The sequence below is a fragment of the Apus apus genome, chromosome 9 (genome assembly GCF_020740795.1).
Source record: "Apus apus isolate bApuApu2 chromosome 9, bApuApu2.pri.cur, whole genome shotgun sequence".
Taxonomy (NCBI): Eukaryota; Metazoa; Chordata; class Aves; order Apodiformes; family Apodidae; genus Apus; species Apus apus.
This window is the reverse complement of record NC_067290.1, coordinates 15,717,156-15,732,153: the sequence shown is the minus strand read 5'-3', so window position 1 is coordinate 15,732,153 and position 14,998 is coordinate 15,717,156. Positions and strand designations below refer to the sequence as shown.

At 44.7% G+C, this 14,998-nt stretch overlaps 1 protein-coding gene across 1 annotated transcript in view; it reads left to right on the top strand.

Annotated features, from left to right (window-relative positions):
• The window catches only part of LRIG1 (leucine rich repeats and immunoglobulin like domains 1), a 90,337-nt gene that overhangs the window by 63,622 nt on the left and 11,717 nt on the right, over positions 1 to 14,998 (top strand). Inside the window, exons 8-11 of the mRNA XM_051627153.1 lie at positions 2,827 to 2,970; positions 6,840 to 6,920; positions 12,298 to 12,369; positions 13,669 to 13,740. Coding sequence (XP_051483113.1) covers positions 2,827 to 2,970; positions 6,840 to 6,920; positions 12,298 to 12,369; positions 13,669 to 13,740 — 369 coding nt within the window. The remainder of the gene's footprint in view (positions 1 to 2,826; positions 2,971 to 6,839; positions 6,921 to 12,297; positions 12,370 to 13,668; positions 13,741 to 14,998) is intronic.

Below are 14,998 nucleotides of genomic sequence, written 5' to 3'. Positions count from 1 at the left end.
CCAGTGGGTTTCAGTTACCAGAAGACACTGTCTCTGGTTGTACAAAGAATGAATTTCTAAGTCCCTGACTGAAGAAGGAGAGGTGATCAGACCCCTGCTTATCTCTGCTAAGGAAGGAGATGGTCATCTGAAGGATGTGTTACCTCTCTGAGTTGGTCAGAGAAAATGTGACTCCAGGGCTCTTGTCTGATGTAAGGGCTTGAGAAAGGCATGAGAAAGGGTTGATTGTATTCACCAGTCAGGTGCTAGGGCATCAAAATAATGGAAAAATCTACAGCGGGAGCATAAGATTCATCCCAGGTAAATGATGGCTTGGCTGCTGGGTCCTTCTTTTCACTTGTTACCTATAGCTTGGTCAATGGGAATGAAATGTGTTAGATGTACTTGGTCCAGAACTGGCTGGCAGCAGGAGTCCCAGCAGCACAACAGGTTTCTGGTTAACCCTTTTCTGTGGCAGTTTTGGCTGCTGCTCTGTGTGCTGCTCTCCTGTCTCCTTGCCAGGCCAGGTTGTAGACAGATGTTTCCACTTGTTCATTCCAGTGATTTCTCACTGCTGGAGAGATGAGAAGGTAGGGGAAGCAGCAGAGACCTGCTGACTTCTCTCAACCCCTACAATCCAAACTGCTGAGGAGGGGAACACACTCTTTTGCAAATTAGCTGTCCCACTGGCAGGAAGCAGAGCCTTTGCTTGTTGAAGGAAGCCTCTGCCAGGTGCTTTAGCTCTCGAGACCTTCCATCTGATTGCAGCTCTTAAGAGAGCCCTCAAAGATCCTTCTGTCTGTCCATCTTGAGGTGATGTCAGGACGAATGGAGGGGAACATGCCTTCACCAGTTGTGGCAGGAACTCTTCTGTGTAGAATCAAAAGGAATGATTTTTTTTTTTCAGCCAGGTTTAGGATTACTTTTGAAACTTGTTTTTTTTTAAAAGCCAAAGTCTTTAATCGCAGGTGAGGACATAATTTTGACCGGATGCCAGTTCTTCATAACTAATGCTACAGCTTCTTTAGGAATGAAAGTATGTTGTCCCATACCTTCTTCAAACCCATTAATCTTTGCTGATTTTTTTTTCCAAAGTTTGCCCTCTGCCCCCTCACACAGCTAAAAGATAGACAGCTCGTTTGCCAAGTAAATGACACTTTCAGTACTTCAGAGTATGTGTCTGTTTTGACTTAGGTTTTGGTTTTGCAGTGACTTTCCTGCAAGCCACAGACACATTTTTAAGCAGACTCATTAACAGGCAGTACTAGAAGAGGAATTTGGAGGTTTGGAACTCAGTACATTTTCTTGTTGTCTGTACAATGAAGGATTTCAGTGCGCGTTCAAAGCTGCATAACTTACTTTTTGAAGAGTTTAGCAGCTCAAACCCTCACATCTTTTGAAGTGATTTGTGTTCCCAAGTCACTGAAGTATTTTTGAAAATCCTATGCAACTGCCCTTCGTGAAGAGATAAGCTTGAGAAAATGTGAGTAGTGGCATGTAGTGGAATGCTACATTTTATACCCCATGTGTCAGTGTGAAGGCAACTTAAAGCTGAGGCTACTGCTGGTCACACTCACCTGCCAGTAGCCCTGCAGGGCTTACCCAACTGCAGTGACGTCCAGAGATCAGGAAGAACATACTGGCAGCGGGGAGCTGTGGGTGAATGCTTCAGGCTGAAGATCACTGACTAGTGACTGCCTGCTGCTACCTCAGGAGATCCCTCATTTGATGAGCCAAGCTGGCCTTCAACATCTGCAGCACTGTGGCCTTGCTGCATGCATAGAAGGTGTTTGTGTCTTGCATGAGGTGTCTGCAGTGGTTTGTAGCTTCCCATGCCCTGCCCTTGGTGTCAAATCTCAGTAGCTTCATCTGCATCTTGCCTGAGAGAGAAGAACAACTTTCTTCCTACCAGCTTCCAAACTGCAACAGGAGTAGTACTTAAAAAAAAAGTCTCCATACCTACAGATAGTATGGGCAAGGGGAAGAGATGGATGGAAAACTAGGAAAACAACCATCTTCCAGTATTAGTCACTTGTAAGTGGAGAAGATTTCAAACAGGCTGTGTGCTCCTTGACAAAGGGGTGCGGGAGGGAAGGTGGCTGGTTTACAATAGATACCTCTTTCCTGTGCATGAAGGGAAGCATTCAATTGCCTTGTGGTGAAATGCTTTTGGCTCTTGACTGGGGTGGAGCAGGCTATGAAGACACCCACACCCAGATGCCTGGGGCCTGCTGTGCACAAGTGCAGAACGATAAGACACCTCCTGAACACAGAAGTCTGGACCTTGCCAAGAGCTCGTGTGAACTTCAAAATCCATCTGTTTGACATCACTCCGCACCTCTGAGGGTGTGCAGAAGGAGAGGTCTCCTTTTTCATGAAAGACACAGAGGGAGTCCAAATAGGAGTGAGGATTAAACACAACCAGGACTGATACCTGAGTGTTACCTATACATTGTGGGATTGAGGAAGGGTGGTGCTCCCAGGCCCTAACATAGCTCTACAGGCCATGGAGAAACAGTAGCTTCTCCCCACCATGACTGCCAGCATGTGTATTGGTTCATTGCTCCCATTCGTCTCTGGAGGACTCTCTCTGTTGTCTGCACAAGAAGACTTCCTTATAACTGGGTACCAAATGCCTCCTACTCCCTTGTGATTACCCAGGCTGCCCCATAGGTATCTTGTTGGGAATATTTGCAGACTGCAGTCTTATTTCCTAATCAAGCTATTATGTATCCACCCCATACACATTGCTTCTCAAAACATGATTGTGGGAGGCAGGCACTGGTTGGCACAGAGAAGTTTGGAAAATATTGGTTGGACTGACAAGGGCTGTTGTTTTTTTTCCAGAATCCTCTCTTACAACAACCTAACCAGGCTGGATGAGGGAAGCTTGGCAGACCTTGGGGGACTGCATGTACTCCGACTGAGCCACAATTCCATCAATCATATTGCAGAAGGTGCCTTCAAGGGACTCAAAAACCTACGTGTCCTGTAAGTTACCCCCAGCTTTTGTCAACTAACCACCTGTCTTCCCTCCACAGTTTCTGTTCTGTCAAACTGTTCTACTTCGCTGTTGCTTTGAGTGCCTGTGTCCTCAGTGTCAAACTCCCCTACACATTGCTTGGTTGTCTTCAGCAGCTGTTGTGTTTATCCCACTATTCCACGTCAGTTAATTTGTATTTTTTTTATTAAGAGTAGTCAGGAGAATTGCAGTTGGACTGCTCAGTGCTCTAGGGTGCTTTCAGAGTAGAGGGCTCTGGAGTAAAATTACAGGAACATAGGACAGGATCCTGAGTCTGGCACAGCTGAGCAAAAATCTCTGATCCTTCAGCTAATAGCTGAATTTCTCTTGCCATCATATTGACTTTAATTGAAATTCTTAGAAAAAGACAGTTTCTGTTGGGTCATTCTGCACTCAGGAGGAGTAGGGAATGATTCTTTCTAATGACAGCTCTGGAAATTTACATATCCTCTTAAATGTGCTAGTGAGCATTTTTGCATACTGTTACTTTTGGTTTTTTAATTGAATAAAAATATAACATCCTGGGCTAAGATGCTGCTAGGAAGAAAAAAAAACTGGCCAAACAAATTCAGAGTGGGCCTGGGATCTAATTATACCAGAAGTGTAAGAACACATGAAGCTTTACCTGGTCTTGGTTTGAACCATGGGTGCAGGAAGCTGCTACAGGCACCATTAAAGGAACCAGAAGTCTTTTTCTTTAATGAAGAATTGGGCTCACTTGGGTCATTAAATGTTCTGTTGCTCTGATTTTCATGGTAACCTCTGAACAATAAAAAAGTTGTCATGCTCTGTGCCCTAATACTGTATTGCAGAATGATCCATCCAGTGGTGGCTATAGCCATTTATCAGAGACTTTTTTTGAAAAGTCACTGGCACAACATAATACCTGGAAATGTCACACTGGAAATGAGCTTGCCATCTAGAAGCTTCTGGATTTTAGGGTTAATATAGACCACTGGACCTCCTCAGGGATGCCAGCTATAGATTTGCACCATTTATACACTCAAGAGTTGCATTAGATTGAGGTATGTTTGGACTTGCCTTAGAACCATCAGAGGATGGGAAGTCCAGTTGTCCATTCCTGCAGCTGTGCTCCCTCTGTCTCCCTTAATTGTCCCAGCAGAGCTTCTGGCAGCTCTCCTCCCCTCTTCAGAGGCTGCAGGCTCAGCACCTTCATCTGGCACAGTACTAAGTTCTCACAGCCTGTGTTAGCACCATCCAAGCTCCCAGGCTGGTTTAGTTCAACAGGTTGATTTAATTCTTCCTGCAAAAGAAAAATCTAGACTTGGATACTATTATTCCTCTTCAGAAGCCCATTATGGCCTGAGTAATTAAAAGGAAATGGGAACAGAAAGATCTTCCCTCTTTACAGTACTTTTTGCATCTTACTCTTTTCCTTTATTGAAGTTGACAGTGAAGGAAGTTACTGGAAAGTGAGTTTGGGTTTTGTTTGCTTTCTTTTTTTTTCCTGTTTTAAAACCTAAGCCAAAGTCTTTCAGCCACGGGGCATTCAGAAAGGGACCTCTCTGAGGCAGCTGTCAAGACCGGAACTAAAGGTTTCCAAAGAAAAATGGAGGGGAAGGGGAGCTGGTAGTTCTCTTTGCTCTGCAGTGAATGTGGAGCCTCTTTTATGTCTGGGGTGAGGGGGGAGGCAGAGAGGGAGTGTGTGAGTGAGCTCTAATTTAATAAAGAGAAAGGCCTATTGGGCCCTGCACCTGGTGAAAAAGACCCGAGCATGCTTTAATTACAGCCTATTGTTGGGGAGCCTTTGGTGGGTGTGAAACTGCTGAAATGTGGAGCTATTCAAATAGAGGTCAGGCCCAGAGACCTCGGAGCACAATGATTAACAAGGCTGCAAGCATTCAAGCTCAGCCAGCCAGAAAGAATAGGAAATTGGCAACAGGGGCTGGGAGAGGAGTTTGAATACAAAGAGAGCTAGGCCAAAATACCCCACTCTTTTTTTCTTTTCTATTTTCACTAATTTGTTAAAAAGCTTTTTATTCCTCCTTTCTAACACTAAACCTTTGAGTTGCCTCTGGATGAACAAGCAATACCATTTTCTTTTCCTTTTTCAAGAAAACACAATGTGTGGCAGTCAATTAATAAAAGCCTGTGTCAGAGAGCTCCTACAGGCTGTTCCCACTTGTCTGTCTCTGCCATGGGAAAGAGTTTGCTGGTCCAAAGACTAGTAGCCCGTGGTGGAACTGAAGAGGATAACTGTCTGAGAAGGAATTTGCCCTTAAAAATCAAACAGAACCACGAGCATTGGCTTGGCAACCATAGGGGAGAGGTGGCAACTTAGCTCCAGGAGGATATATTTGCTCCTGCCCCACTATGATAGCGCTGAAAATGCCAGCACATCAAAGCAGCTCTCCCAGACTTGTCTCTTATGCCACCACAGCATTATGTGCCCACATCCTGTAGGGCTGTTGAGTTTTTATCCATCCCTTTGGCACAGACCTGCTGGCTGATCACCCTGACATCCACAGTGATGCTGGCTGAGGCCAAGGCTCCCCAGGGACAGGAGATTTGGGTCTCACGCTGAAGGCAGCTGAAAAACAGGAATTGTGGCTTTTGGCCATCTCCCTTTACACTGTTCACACAGCAAAGCCAAGAAACCATCCAAGGCTGCAGCCAGCTTAGGTGCTGAGAGCAAGAGTCTCAGCCCCATCTCAGCTGAGGAGAATCGTGCCAATACTGACACCATGGGATTTTTTTCTTAGATTTCTGTTTTCTTGTTTTGGGTTAGTTTGTATTTGAACCACATAGCCCAGAAGCTGCACTATGACTGTGTCTGGGATGTTGCAAAATGCAGGGGGCTTTGTTTTGGAAATATTTTTATTTTTCTGGTCTTTGTATATTTGAACTGGAAATGTTCTGATAATCATCTTCAAGAGGTGCTAAAGGGATACCTGAGGGTGCTGGGGGTTATCTGGATGGTTCAGTTTGCTTTATTGTTGGTTTTTGGTAGGTTTTTAATCAGACTGATGTAACAAAACCAACAAAGCCTATTTATTTTTTGCTTTCTTTTTACTCAACAATAGAAATGATAAATTTCTGTCTGTATTGCTGGGTATTCATTGCTAGCTGGAATTAAAGCTAGGAGGGAAGGATTTTTAAACAGACTGTTTAAACAGCTTTTGTGGATTTCTGTGTTTGTTCTGTGTGCTTGTTTTTCTTCAGACCCTTTTGACTCATGTAATTGATGGTCAATTTGAAAGCCAAGAGAAGCTAACAGAAAAAGGAATTCTTACTAATTTCTTTTTCAAAAAGTGGTTACACAGAGAGTTAGGCTTGTATAGTGATGATTGTGCTTTCCTTTGTTGAGCTTCCAAGTTCACTGCCAGAAAAAAAAATGCAACTTCATAGAAAATACACCAAATCATCTTTTGAAGATAAAGCTATAGACAAATTCATGCATGTATTGGAATACCGAAGTTACCTTCATTCATTATAGTAGTATTTAAGAACAGCTGTTTCTTTCAGCTTAGTTTTGAGACTTTCTTTTTCCTCTCTTTTGTTTGGATGCACAGAACTAGCAAAAGTCTGAGACCTACTTGTTAAAAAGTAGCTTATCTGCTACTGCTGCTGTCTCAGAAACCCAGTGTTCCAGCTAGGAAGAAGCCAGTGCTCTTCTTGGAATGCACCATGTCAGCATGGATCAGTGCAGGAAAAGTGATTAGTGCTGCTTTCCTGCAGGGCTCTGCTTTTTCTGATAACTGTCAGAAGAAAATGGGAAGCTCTTCATGTTGCATCCTCAAACTTTCTTCCATGTGTTTTTAATGATGAACCTAGGACTAAGACACTGATTATGAGTGCTCTCTTGTCCTCTCCCCAGGGAACTGGACCACAACGACATCTCAGGCATGATAGAAGACACCAACGGAGCCTTTACAGGCTTAGAAAACCTGAGCAAGCTGTGAGTATCCCTGGGTTTGAAGTTCTGCAAAGCAGTTGTGTGGTGTGCCTGTATGGGGGTGGGTCTCTCCCCTCTGACACAGCCTTCCTTCCTCCCTTCAGAACGAGACAAAAATCAACAGAAAATCTGACTTGCAGAGTTGCAGGCTCACTGTAGGAGTGCAGAGGTGGTTATCAAGCACTTGTGTTTCTGAGCAGATATGAGGTGATCATAGTCCTCCCAAAGGGATGAACTGACAGTGCCATGTAATGTAGTGCTGAGACACAGGAGAGAGAAACTTCAGTTGTTTTCATCTATAAGATTCAGCACAACTGTTCCTTGCTTCTAAAGCAGTCAGCAACAAAGAAGACCCCTTGCAATCTTCAGTGAAGCACTGCTTGATGCAGCAAAAAACAATAAACAGAAGAGAAAAATCTCCCCATTTCCTGTTACAACAGAGGATTGAAGCAGGATTCATTTCTGTGGGATACTGTCTGAGAGTGATCTTTTGGGCTTGCTTCCATGTGCACTGACAATAAAAGGCACCACAGGGCACAGGCTCTTAAAGAGATAAAAAGAAACCCAAGGCAAGCATGCGCCTTGCAAATGTTTATAGCTTGCTTGGCCTTTGCAAGTATTTTCACATTGCTCTGTGCTTGTTCGTGTTCCATTTGAAATCAGCTGTATAAATCAGCCCTGTCAGAGAAGTCTCTGATGGCTTGTGACAAATCAAGAGTCTTTCTAATCGTTACGTCTTGCCTTTGTTTAAGTTCTCAGCACCCCCCATCACGCTGTCTCTGATGCTGAGATGGCACAGCCAGAGGTGCAGTAAAAGCACCTCGATGGATAGCAGATGGCTGGAATGAATCCTGGCAGTCAGTATATTGTCACGATCTCATTAGAGACTCCTGGGGGAGTGGGAAGGGCCATGGCAGGATTTGTGGGGACATAATGCTTAGGTGGAGAAGAAAAATTTTGGGAGTCACAGACGTAGAGGGCATTTGATCGTGGGTGAGGGGAGTCACTGGATCCAAGAAGAGGGTAACCAAGTCGAAGCTGTGAGAAGGCAGAGAAAGACTTAAGGATGGGCAGGCAGTCAGGCAGGGGGAGAGAGAGGCTGGTAGGAATTGCTGTGCATGTGGAGTGGGGAAATCTTCCCACAAGTTGCTAGGGAAAAGGCAGAGGAGCAGATGTGGTGAATGGGAGAGTCCTCGGCTGCTTGTGCTGAGGTTTTTGTTTTGTCTGAAGAAAACAGTCAAACTATGTGAGTGGCTAGAAGAGTAGTGGGAGCAGAGGCTTTGTCCAGAGGGATTTGCAGGCTGTAGGATTGTGAGTCTGTAGTGCTGCTTTGACAAGGGAGAGAAGGTGGAAGAAAGGAGTGGAGAGAAAGAGCTGTCCTGGTGGGACATCCACTGTAGGGCATCCCTGCAACATGGCCACTGGCATGGGAGCAAAAGTGGTGGTGTCAAGTGATTGGGGTATGTTAGAAATGCTGGGTGCAGATAACAGGAGAGAGATGAAAATGTTAGAGGAGAAAGCTTTGAGGGAAAGAGTTCAGCAAAAGGATTGATTCAGCAACCGAGAGAAATGAGCACTGATGAGTTGTGGGGGTCAGGCAGAGGCCAGGAGGTACAGCAAGGAGCAGGAAGAGGAAGGAAGGGAGCAAAGGCAGCCTGCAGGGCTTGGAGTTGTCTGGAGCTCTGGGCAGAGCAGCTGAAATAGCCATGGCCTGATCTGATGGTTATCATTTGGCACAGGGAACTGATTCAGAAGGTTTTGTCTGCCGTTAGCAAAGGATGCAACAAGGGCTTGCACAAATCTTAAGAAGCCAGGTTTGGCCTTTTTTCACATCATTGACCCTTTGTCTTCCTTTGCATGTAGACTTGGGCCAGTTCTGGGTCTGGTGGAATGCAGGGAAGGACATGTGCCTGTGGTTTGTGGGGAGAATTGCAGCAAATGTCGTAGCCTGGAAGAGCATGTGGAGCAGGTTGGTCTTGGACAGACAGGACTGCTTTAATTACCTAACAGAGCCAACCTGCTTTTAGACAGGTTGCTGGGATCATTAATTGTCAGCCAGAGTTTAAGGCTAGAAAAACCCTCAGAATATGAGATTGTTTAATTATATTTCTTGAGGTGTTTTGGGGACAATTGGAAGTTTTAAAGGTAGCTGCTCCGGTCTGTTGTAGCTCATCAAGGACATACATCCCAAACTTGTAATTTAATCTAAGTATGAAGTGAATGTCATTCTTGCTGGCAGGATTTTTTTGTAAATAAATTTAAAAATCTCAGCCTTTACAGCAAACATTTCACTGTGTGATTTAGGGCCTGTGTTTAAACTGTCAACCAGCTTTAAATGCATTAGCATACCAAAAAAAATGGGCACTTCAGAGGCAACCTTCCAATGAATTAATAATCACCTCAGCTCTGTGGAGATTGCCTTAAAAGCTGTTCCCCTTTGATCTGGCACAGATTAGCCTCTGAAAGGATTTAGCACAGAGAGGGTTGTTTGCTGAAATGAAGGTGTTAAATGGAGAGGTGGGGAGGCCAGTCACTTTAGCCTTCTCTGAATTATATATGAAGTTCTCCAGGATGAAGAGCACAGGCCTAAATTAAAATGTTGCTTCAAGAAAGAGGCAGTCAAGAAGCACCGAAGCATAAAAAGCATCACTGGAATCACTGGGGAACAAGGAGTTTCCTAATTATTCAAGCTGCTAAATGTAACGGGTTTTTTTGATGGCTCACTCAGCAACTGAAATCTTCCTGCAGGTGCAAAACTGGCTGGAGGAGAAAATGCTGCTTTCTAATGAATTGCGTGCCTAGCGTGTAATTATACTTATGCAATCACTAGGAGATCTTGCTTGTGCCTCGCTCTGCGCAGCGGAGGAGCCTTCTGGAGTGCAGCAGGCAGGCTCATTGTGGGGCTGCAAACCACTGCGTTTGCATTCCAGCCTGCCACAGCCCTTTGAAGGGGGGCCGCTGGGTTCAAACCATTTTGGAGTTGGAGAAGTGGTTAGTTGAGGTCTGAAAGGCCTAATGATTTTAATGAGTGTGCTGGGGCATGGTATTGCTACCAGGGTGTTGTGGATTTCTCATGTGTCTAGCCATAAAATTGTATGCACTTACACTAGTGGTGTACACGTTATGTAGTCACATCCCCAGACATGCTGCTTATCTCTGCACAGATGAGTAAACTGATTTAATCAGTATCTTCAATTTTCAAAATCCAAGATCCACTGTAAACAAGAAACAAAAATCTCCAGTTTCAAACCCAAGCTCAGCATAACACCCTTTTTAGGAATCGGGTACCAGAAATTAGCATGTCTGAATGCAGCCATATGACCAGAGTCTGCATATAGTAAATTATTTACTATATTAATCATTCTAATGGATTTTTCAAAGCCTTCATTAATACAGCATCCCTTTTCCCAAATGATGGTACACCTGATTGCACACATCCTTTGGGGCTTGGGGTACTTCACCCACAGCAAATGTCACACATATTCTCATGCAAGAAACAGGACCTCTGATACCTGGTTTTGGTGCTGTAAAAAGGACCTCAGTAAAGCTCACTGTAGATATTTAGAATAATACTGTTGATAAAGCAGGTTGCAGCTCTCTGGAGCCTTTCATCAGCCACCAACATGCCTACGATAGCTGTCTCTGTTCTCCCCTTCAAATACTTAATGAAGGGACTCAGCTCTGAAAATTCAGCTGCTGTTTTGTATGAAGTTAACTCTGCCCATAAGAAAGGACTTTGAGTGCATGTCTTACTGTGGGATCTGGGAGGTGGCTTTGCCTGAAACCAAAGATTTTGATTGTGTTTTGCTCTGGAATGGTATTGTAATTCTGGGCTCGAAGACCTTTTGTATGGGAGTAACCAGCCTTTCCTGTCTACCGAAGGATTAGAGTGGTGGCTCATCTGGCAATACCACCTTCAGGGTGATTGATTTTGTGAGGACCTACTTGGGGTTCATAGTGCTGGTTGCCCAGTGGCAGGCACCCAGATTCCCTCCAAAGACAACAGGCTGCAAGGACTGATTGTGATACAGCCTCAGTCCTCACTGCCATATCAGCGTGATCAGCCCTGTTTTTGCTTTCTATCCAGTATGGCATCCAGTGCTTTTATCCACACAGATACTGGACCTGCTGGGTGCCATTGCTGAGACACCAGAACAACCTGACATTTGAAGGGTGCTTTGCGGAAAGCCGTGACAAGCTCCTGCAAATGGATTTGCCCATGTAATGGCTGCACATGCTGCATTTTGTACCCTAGCCTCCCTTGTAGCAAGCAGTGGGAGCATTCTAGTTTTAGAGCCTTTTGAGGGTGCAGATATAAGCTGCACACTATATTGAAGCAGAAATCTTCAAGGGAAACTCAAGTGCAGCACCAGATGTGTCAGTTTACCTGAGGTGCTAGTGATGACTTGTGTTGGACACTGTGGGAAGCAGGTGGTGATAAAAGATGCACCTGGAAGATAAACCTTAGAGCAAACCTGGGCAAGGAGAGTGTTTCCTAAGTAATGACATGGGTTGATGTTTTATTAGAACAGTTGAGGAGGCAATCCATTCTATGTGAACCCTAGCCTTGCCTGATCACCACTGGTCAGTGTTTCTAGAGAACTGTTCCTCTGCAGATGGCAGCTGGGCTGTGACTGTTCCAGCTGGCTGCTGCCTGCTCAGAGGCCCCCTTGCTGCTGCCTAGCACTGCCTGCTGGTTTGGAGAAGTGCTTTCTGGTCAAAAATACAAGTGAGCAGGCTCCTCAGCTCTGTAGATAACCTTTTCTTCCTTTTGCCCTGTGAAATTACCACTCGGCTGTTACTGCATTATATTACTCTGCTGTTACATTTATAATAGGCCAAGGAAGGAAGTCAGTACTTGCTTCAGTTCGCTGCTGTATAAATCTGCAGGCAAGAGACAGCCCTCAGTCCTTGTGTGTGTCTTTTTAGGCCAAGTAGCAGTGACTAAATTACCATTCTCTTACTATCTGGGGAGAAGTCAGAAATGAAAAGTGTTGCAGGGAGAGGCCGAAATCTTGTTAAATTGTCATTGCACTTAATCCTGTCCACAGCCAGGCAGCAAAGAATAGAGGGGACCTTCTGTTACTCAGCAAGATGGTTTCCAAGCACTGGAGCAAACCTGCCTTTCTATGTGATACGGCACATTCTCTTTTGTGCTGTCATCACTATTAAATTCTAATACAGATAAAAGGATTTAATTTCAGGAGTGGGAAAGTGAATGTACTTCAGCCCTCTTAATCTCCACACAGTTCAGATTTCCAGGGACTTACACTGAGCGTGTATATCAGATAAAGCCACACTAATTGTGTTTCTTCTTTTTCTGCCCCCCTCTCCCTGTTTTATTTCTGTTTATCTGGAACTGGATGTTTGGAAACTGCAGAACTCTGTTTGGAAACAAGATCAAGTCAGTGGCCAAGAAAGCGTTCTCAGGGTTGGAGGCCCTGGAGCACCTGTGAGTAACCCACCATGCCTTGGAGTTTGGGGAGGGGGGTCTGCCAAAAGTAGCTGCTTGAGAGATCTGCTAGCAATTTAATAGTGTCTTTGTAAAATGAGAAGCCAGTCCATTTGTGGGGGCCACCTGCTTCCTTCTCATTATAAGTCTGCCTCAACTTTGGCCTTTTTTTGTGCCAGGAACAAAGTTACAGAACATATGGCAAATCTGCATGCTCTTAATTTTTTTATTTGTTCTTGGATAAATATCGCCTTGACTTGCACATTGCTTCTTTGCAGGCTGTTAGCAATGAAAATATGCCTTCAGATGTAGCCCTCTCTCCTCCTCCCTTGCCCCAGCTTCCTCCTAAATCTCAGCTCTGGCAGTGACACATGTTGCAGATGCCTGCTCAGGATGCAGGCACCAAACCTCCCCATTCAGCACAACTGCCTCAGAGCAACTTGCAAGAAGGAAATTTTGGCTGCCACTACGTAATTTTTTTTCTGTGTCCCAAGGCTGATGACTCCAGCAGTGATTCATGAATAACTTCCTTTCTGAATTAAGACAAGTTAAAGTATATGTGATTTTGCTCTAGATGTTTTATTGGCTGTTGAGCATATGAAATGTTATGACCATTGAGAGCATTCTGAAGGGTTCAGGCTGCCTGACTGGGGGGGGGGGGGGCACTCCCAGATAAAGGTCCCCTTATTGATGCTGTGTTGAGATTTCCTCTGCAAGCAGGACTCCACTGCACTTGGTAAACTTCAGCCTCTAATCTGACATTCTTCTTTTTCAGAGGACAAGTGTAATTTTTAATGAGCAATAGTTGTGAGGGAAACTTTTAAGTATACCTTCTTTGGAAGCACTGCTGTGTTTTTCAGATACATTGATGTCCTCTCAAAGTCACTTCCAAATAGCTTCTCGGATGCCGTTTAGTGCAAGTATTTGCTTTCTTTATGTTTGCTGAAGGTCTAGCCTGGGATACGACATTCCTGACTATCTTTGGTTATTGTGGGGGCTGAGGAATTTCTGTGCTATGGATAATGGAGGTAGCTGAGACTGAGAAAGTGTAGTGAGAAGATGGGTTATGGAGTGACTTACTGACTTATTCCCATGATTTTTGCTGGTTGATTATTGTTCAGCAGTACTTAATATTAAAGTGACTCATGGAAAGCCATTTCTGTGAACCACAAGTGGACATGGCCTTAATGAGGAGCTCCCAAATCACTGGCTGCTGGAGTCCCTGTTTAAATATGGAGAGACTTTATTTGAGCCACAGCATCCCTGTCGTTCACAGTGCCTTTGGTTGTGTTCCTGCAGGAACCTCGGGGACAACGCCATCCGCTCCATTCAGGCAGATGCTTTTGCCAAGATGAAGAGCCTGCGGCAGCTGTAAGTAATTGGACCATACACACCATTGGGGAGACAGGGATCCTCTTGCCCAGGACGTGAGAAGTAGCACATTGTTTCCAATGGGGTGTTATTCACATTACCGCTCATTTATTTCCTCCCCTCTGTCCTCCTCTGCAGGGTATTTTTACACGAGTAGATGTCATGGGGAATGTCTTGCATTTAATAGTGAGCGAAATTAGATCATGGGAACAGGTTCTTCCAGCAGGTTCACATCTGTGCAATTACTCATCTCCGCTCAGGAAGTCCAGCCCTGGTCCTTTTAGCCATCTCTCCTTCTCATGCTGCCACTGATTTAATTCCCAGTGGCCCACCTGTTCCTTTGCTGTACCTGTGTTTAGGGTTCCCCTACTGACATTTCAGTGATAAGCACCATTTGAACTGGATCCACTTGTCATCCAGCCTTCTGGTGTAAAAATACAGATGTGTTATCAGAGCAGCTGCTTGTGCTCCAGGCAGAGGCTCTGCACTGTTATCAGACACTGTTTCCAGTCTTGCCTGGTTTCCTTTTCTCTTCTTCTCCATCAATATTTAATCCTGTCAGTGCATTGCTACACTCTAGTGCAATGTCTGTGGAACAAGGAATGACTGCTTTGGTATTTGGGCAAGTTCAGGTTCTTCCTGACTTGGAAACGGGAGTCAGATGGTTGACGTTAGTGACATTTAATACCAGGGTCTGGGGAATGAAAAAGATAAATGTTGCATGTCTGTTGTTTGCTTAACCACCTTAGGTTTTGCACTGGCTCTTGAAACAAAATTGAGGTGAAATATTGATCTTACTAGAGAAGAGCTTGTGGGATCTCAAATATCGTGAAGGAACCTTTACACCATGGAGAAGGTGGCTTTCAGATAGGGGACATAAGCATGCAGAATGCTTTGAACTTAAGTTTTAAATATTAAGGGTCTCTCTGCCCGGTCCCAGCTTGCCAGCAGTGTTGTGCCATCATGTGTTAGGGGTTACACATCTTTCAAGGACAGCAAAGTGGAAAATTAGATCCCTGTGTTCCCTCATTCCCTCCCTCTCCTGTCCATTTCTTTCTTTTCTCCTTTCCTGGCTAGTTTCCAACTTCAGGATTTCCAGAGTTTATCAGGTAGAAAAATGGGAGGAAATTCACACCTTACTACACTAGAGTTGGGATTCTGCTGTGCTTGATATCCTGCTTTTGCACAACTTGTGGTATTGCAGGACAGGACTTCTCTGTCCAGGGCCATTTTCCCAGTGTCTCATATTTGATTTAAG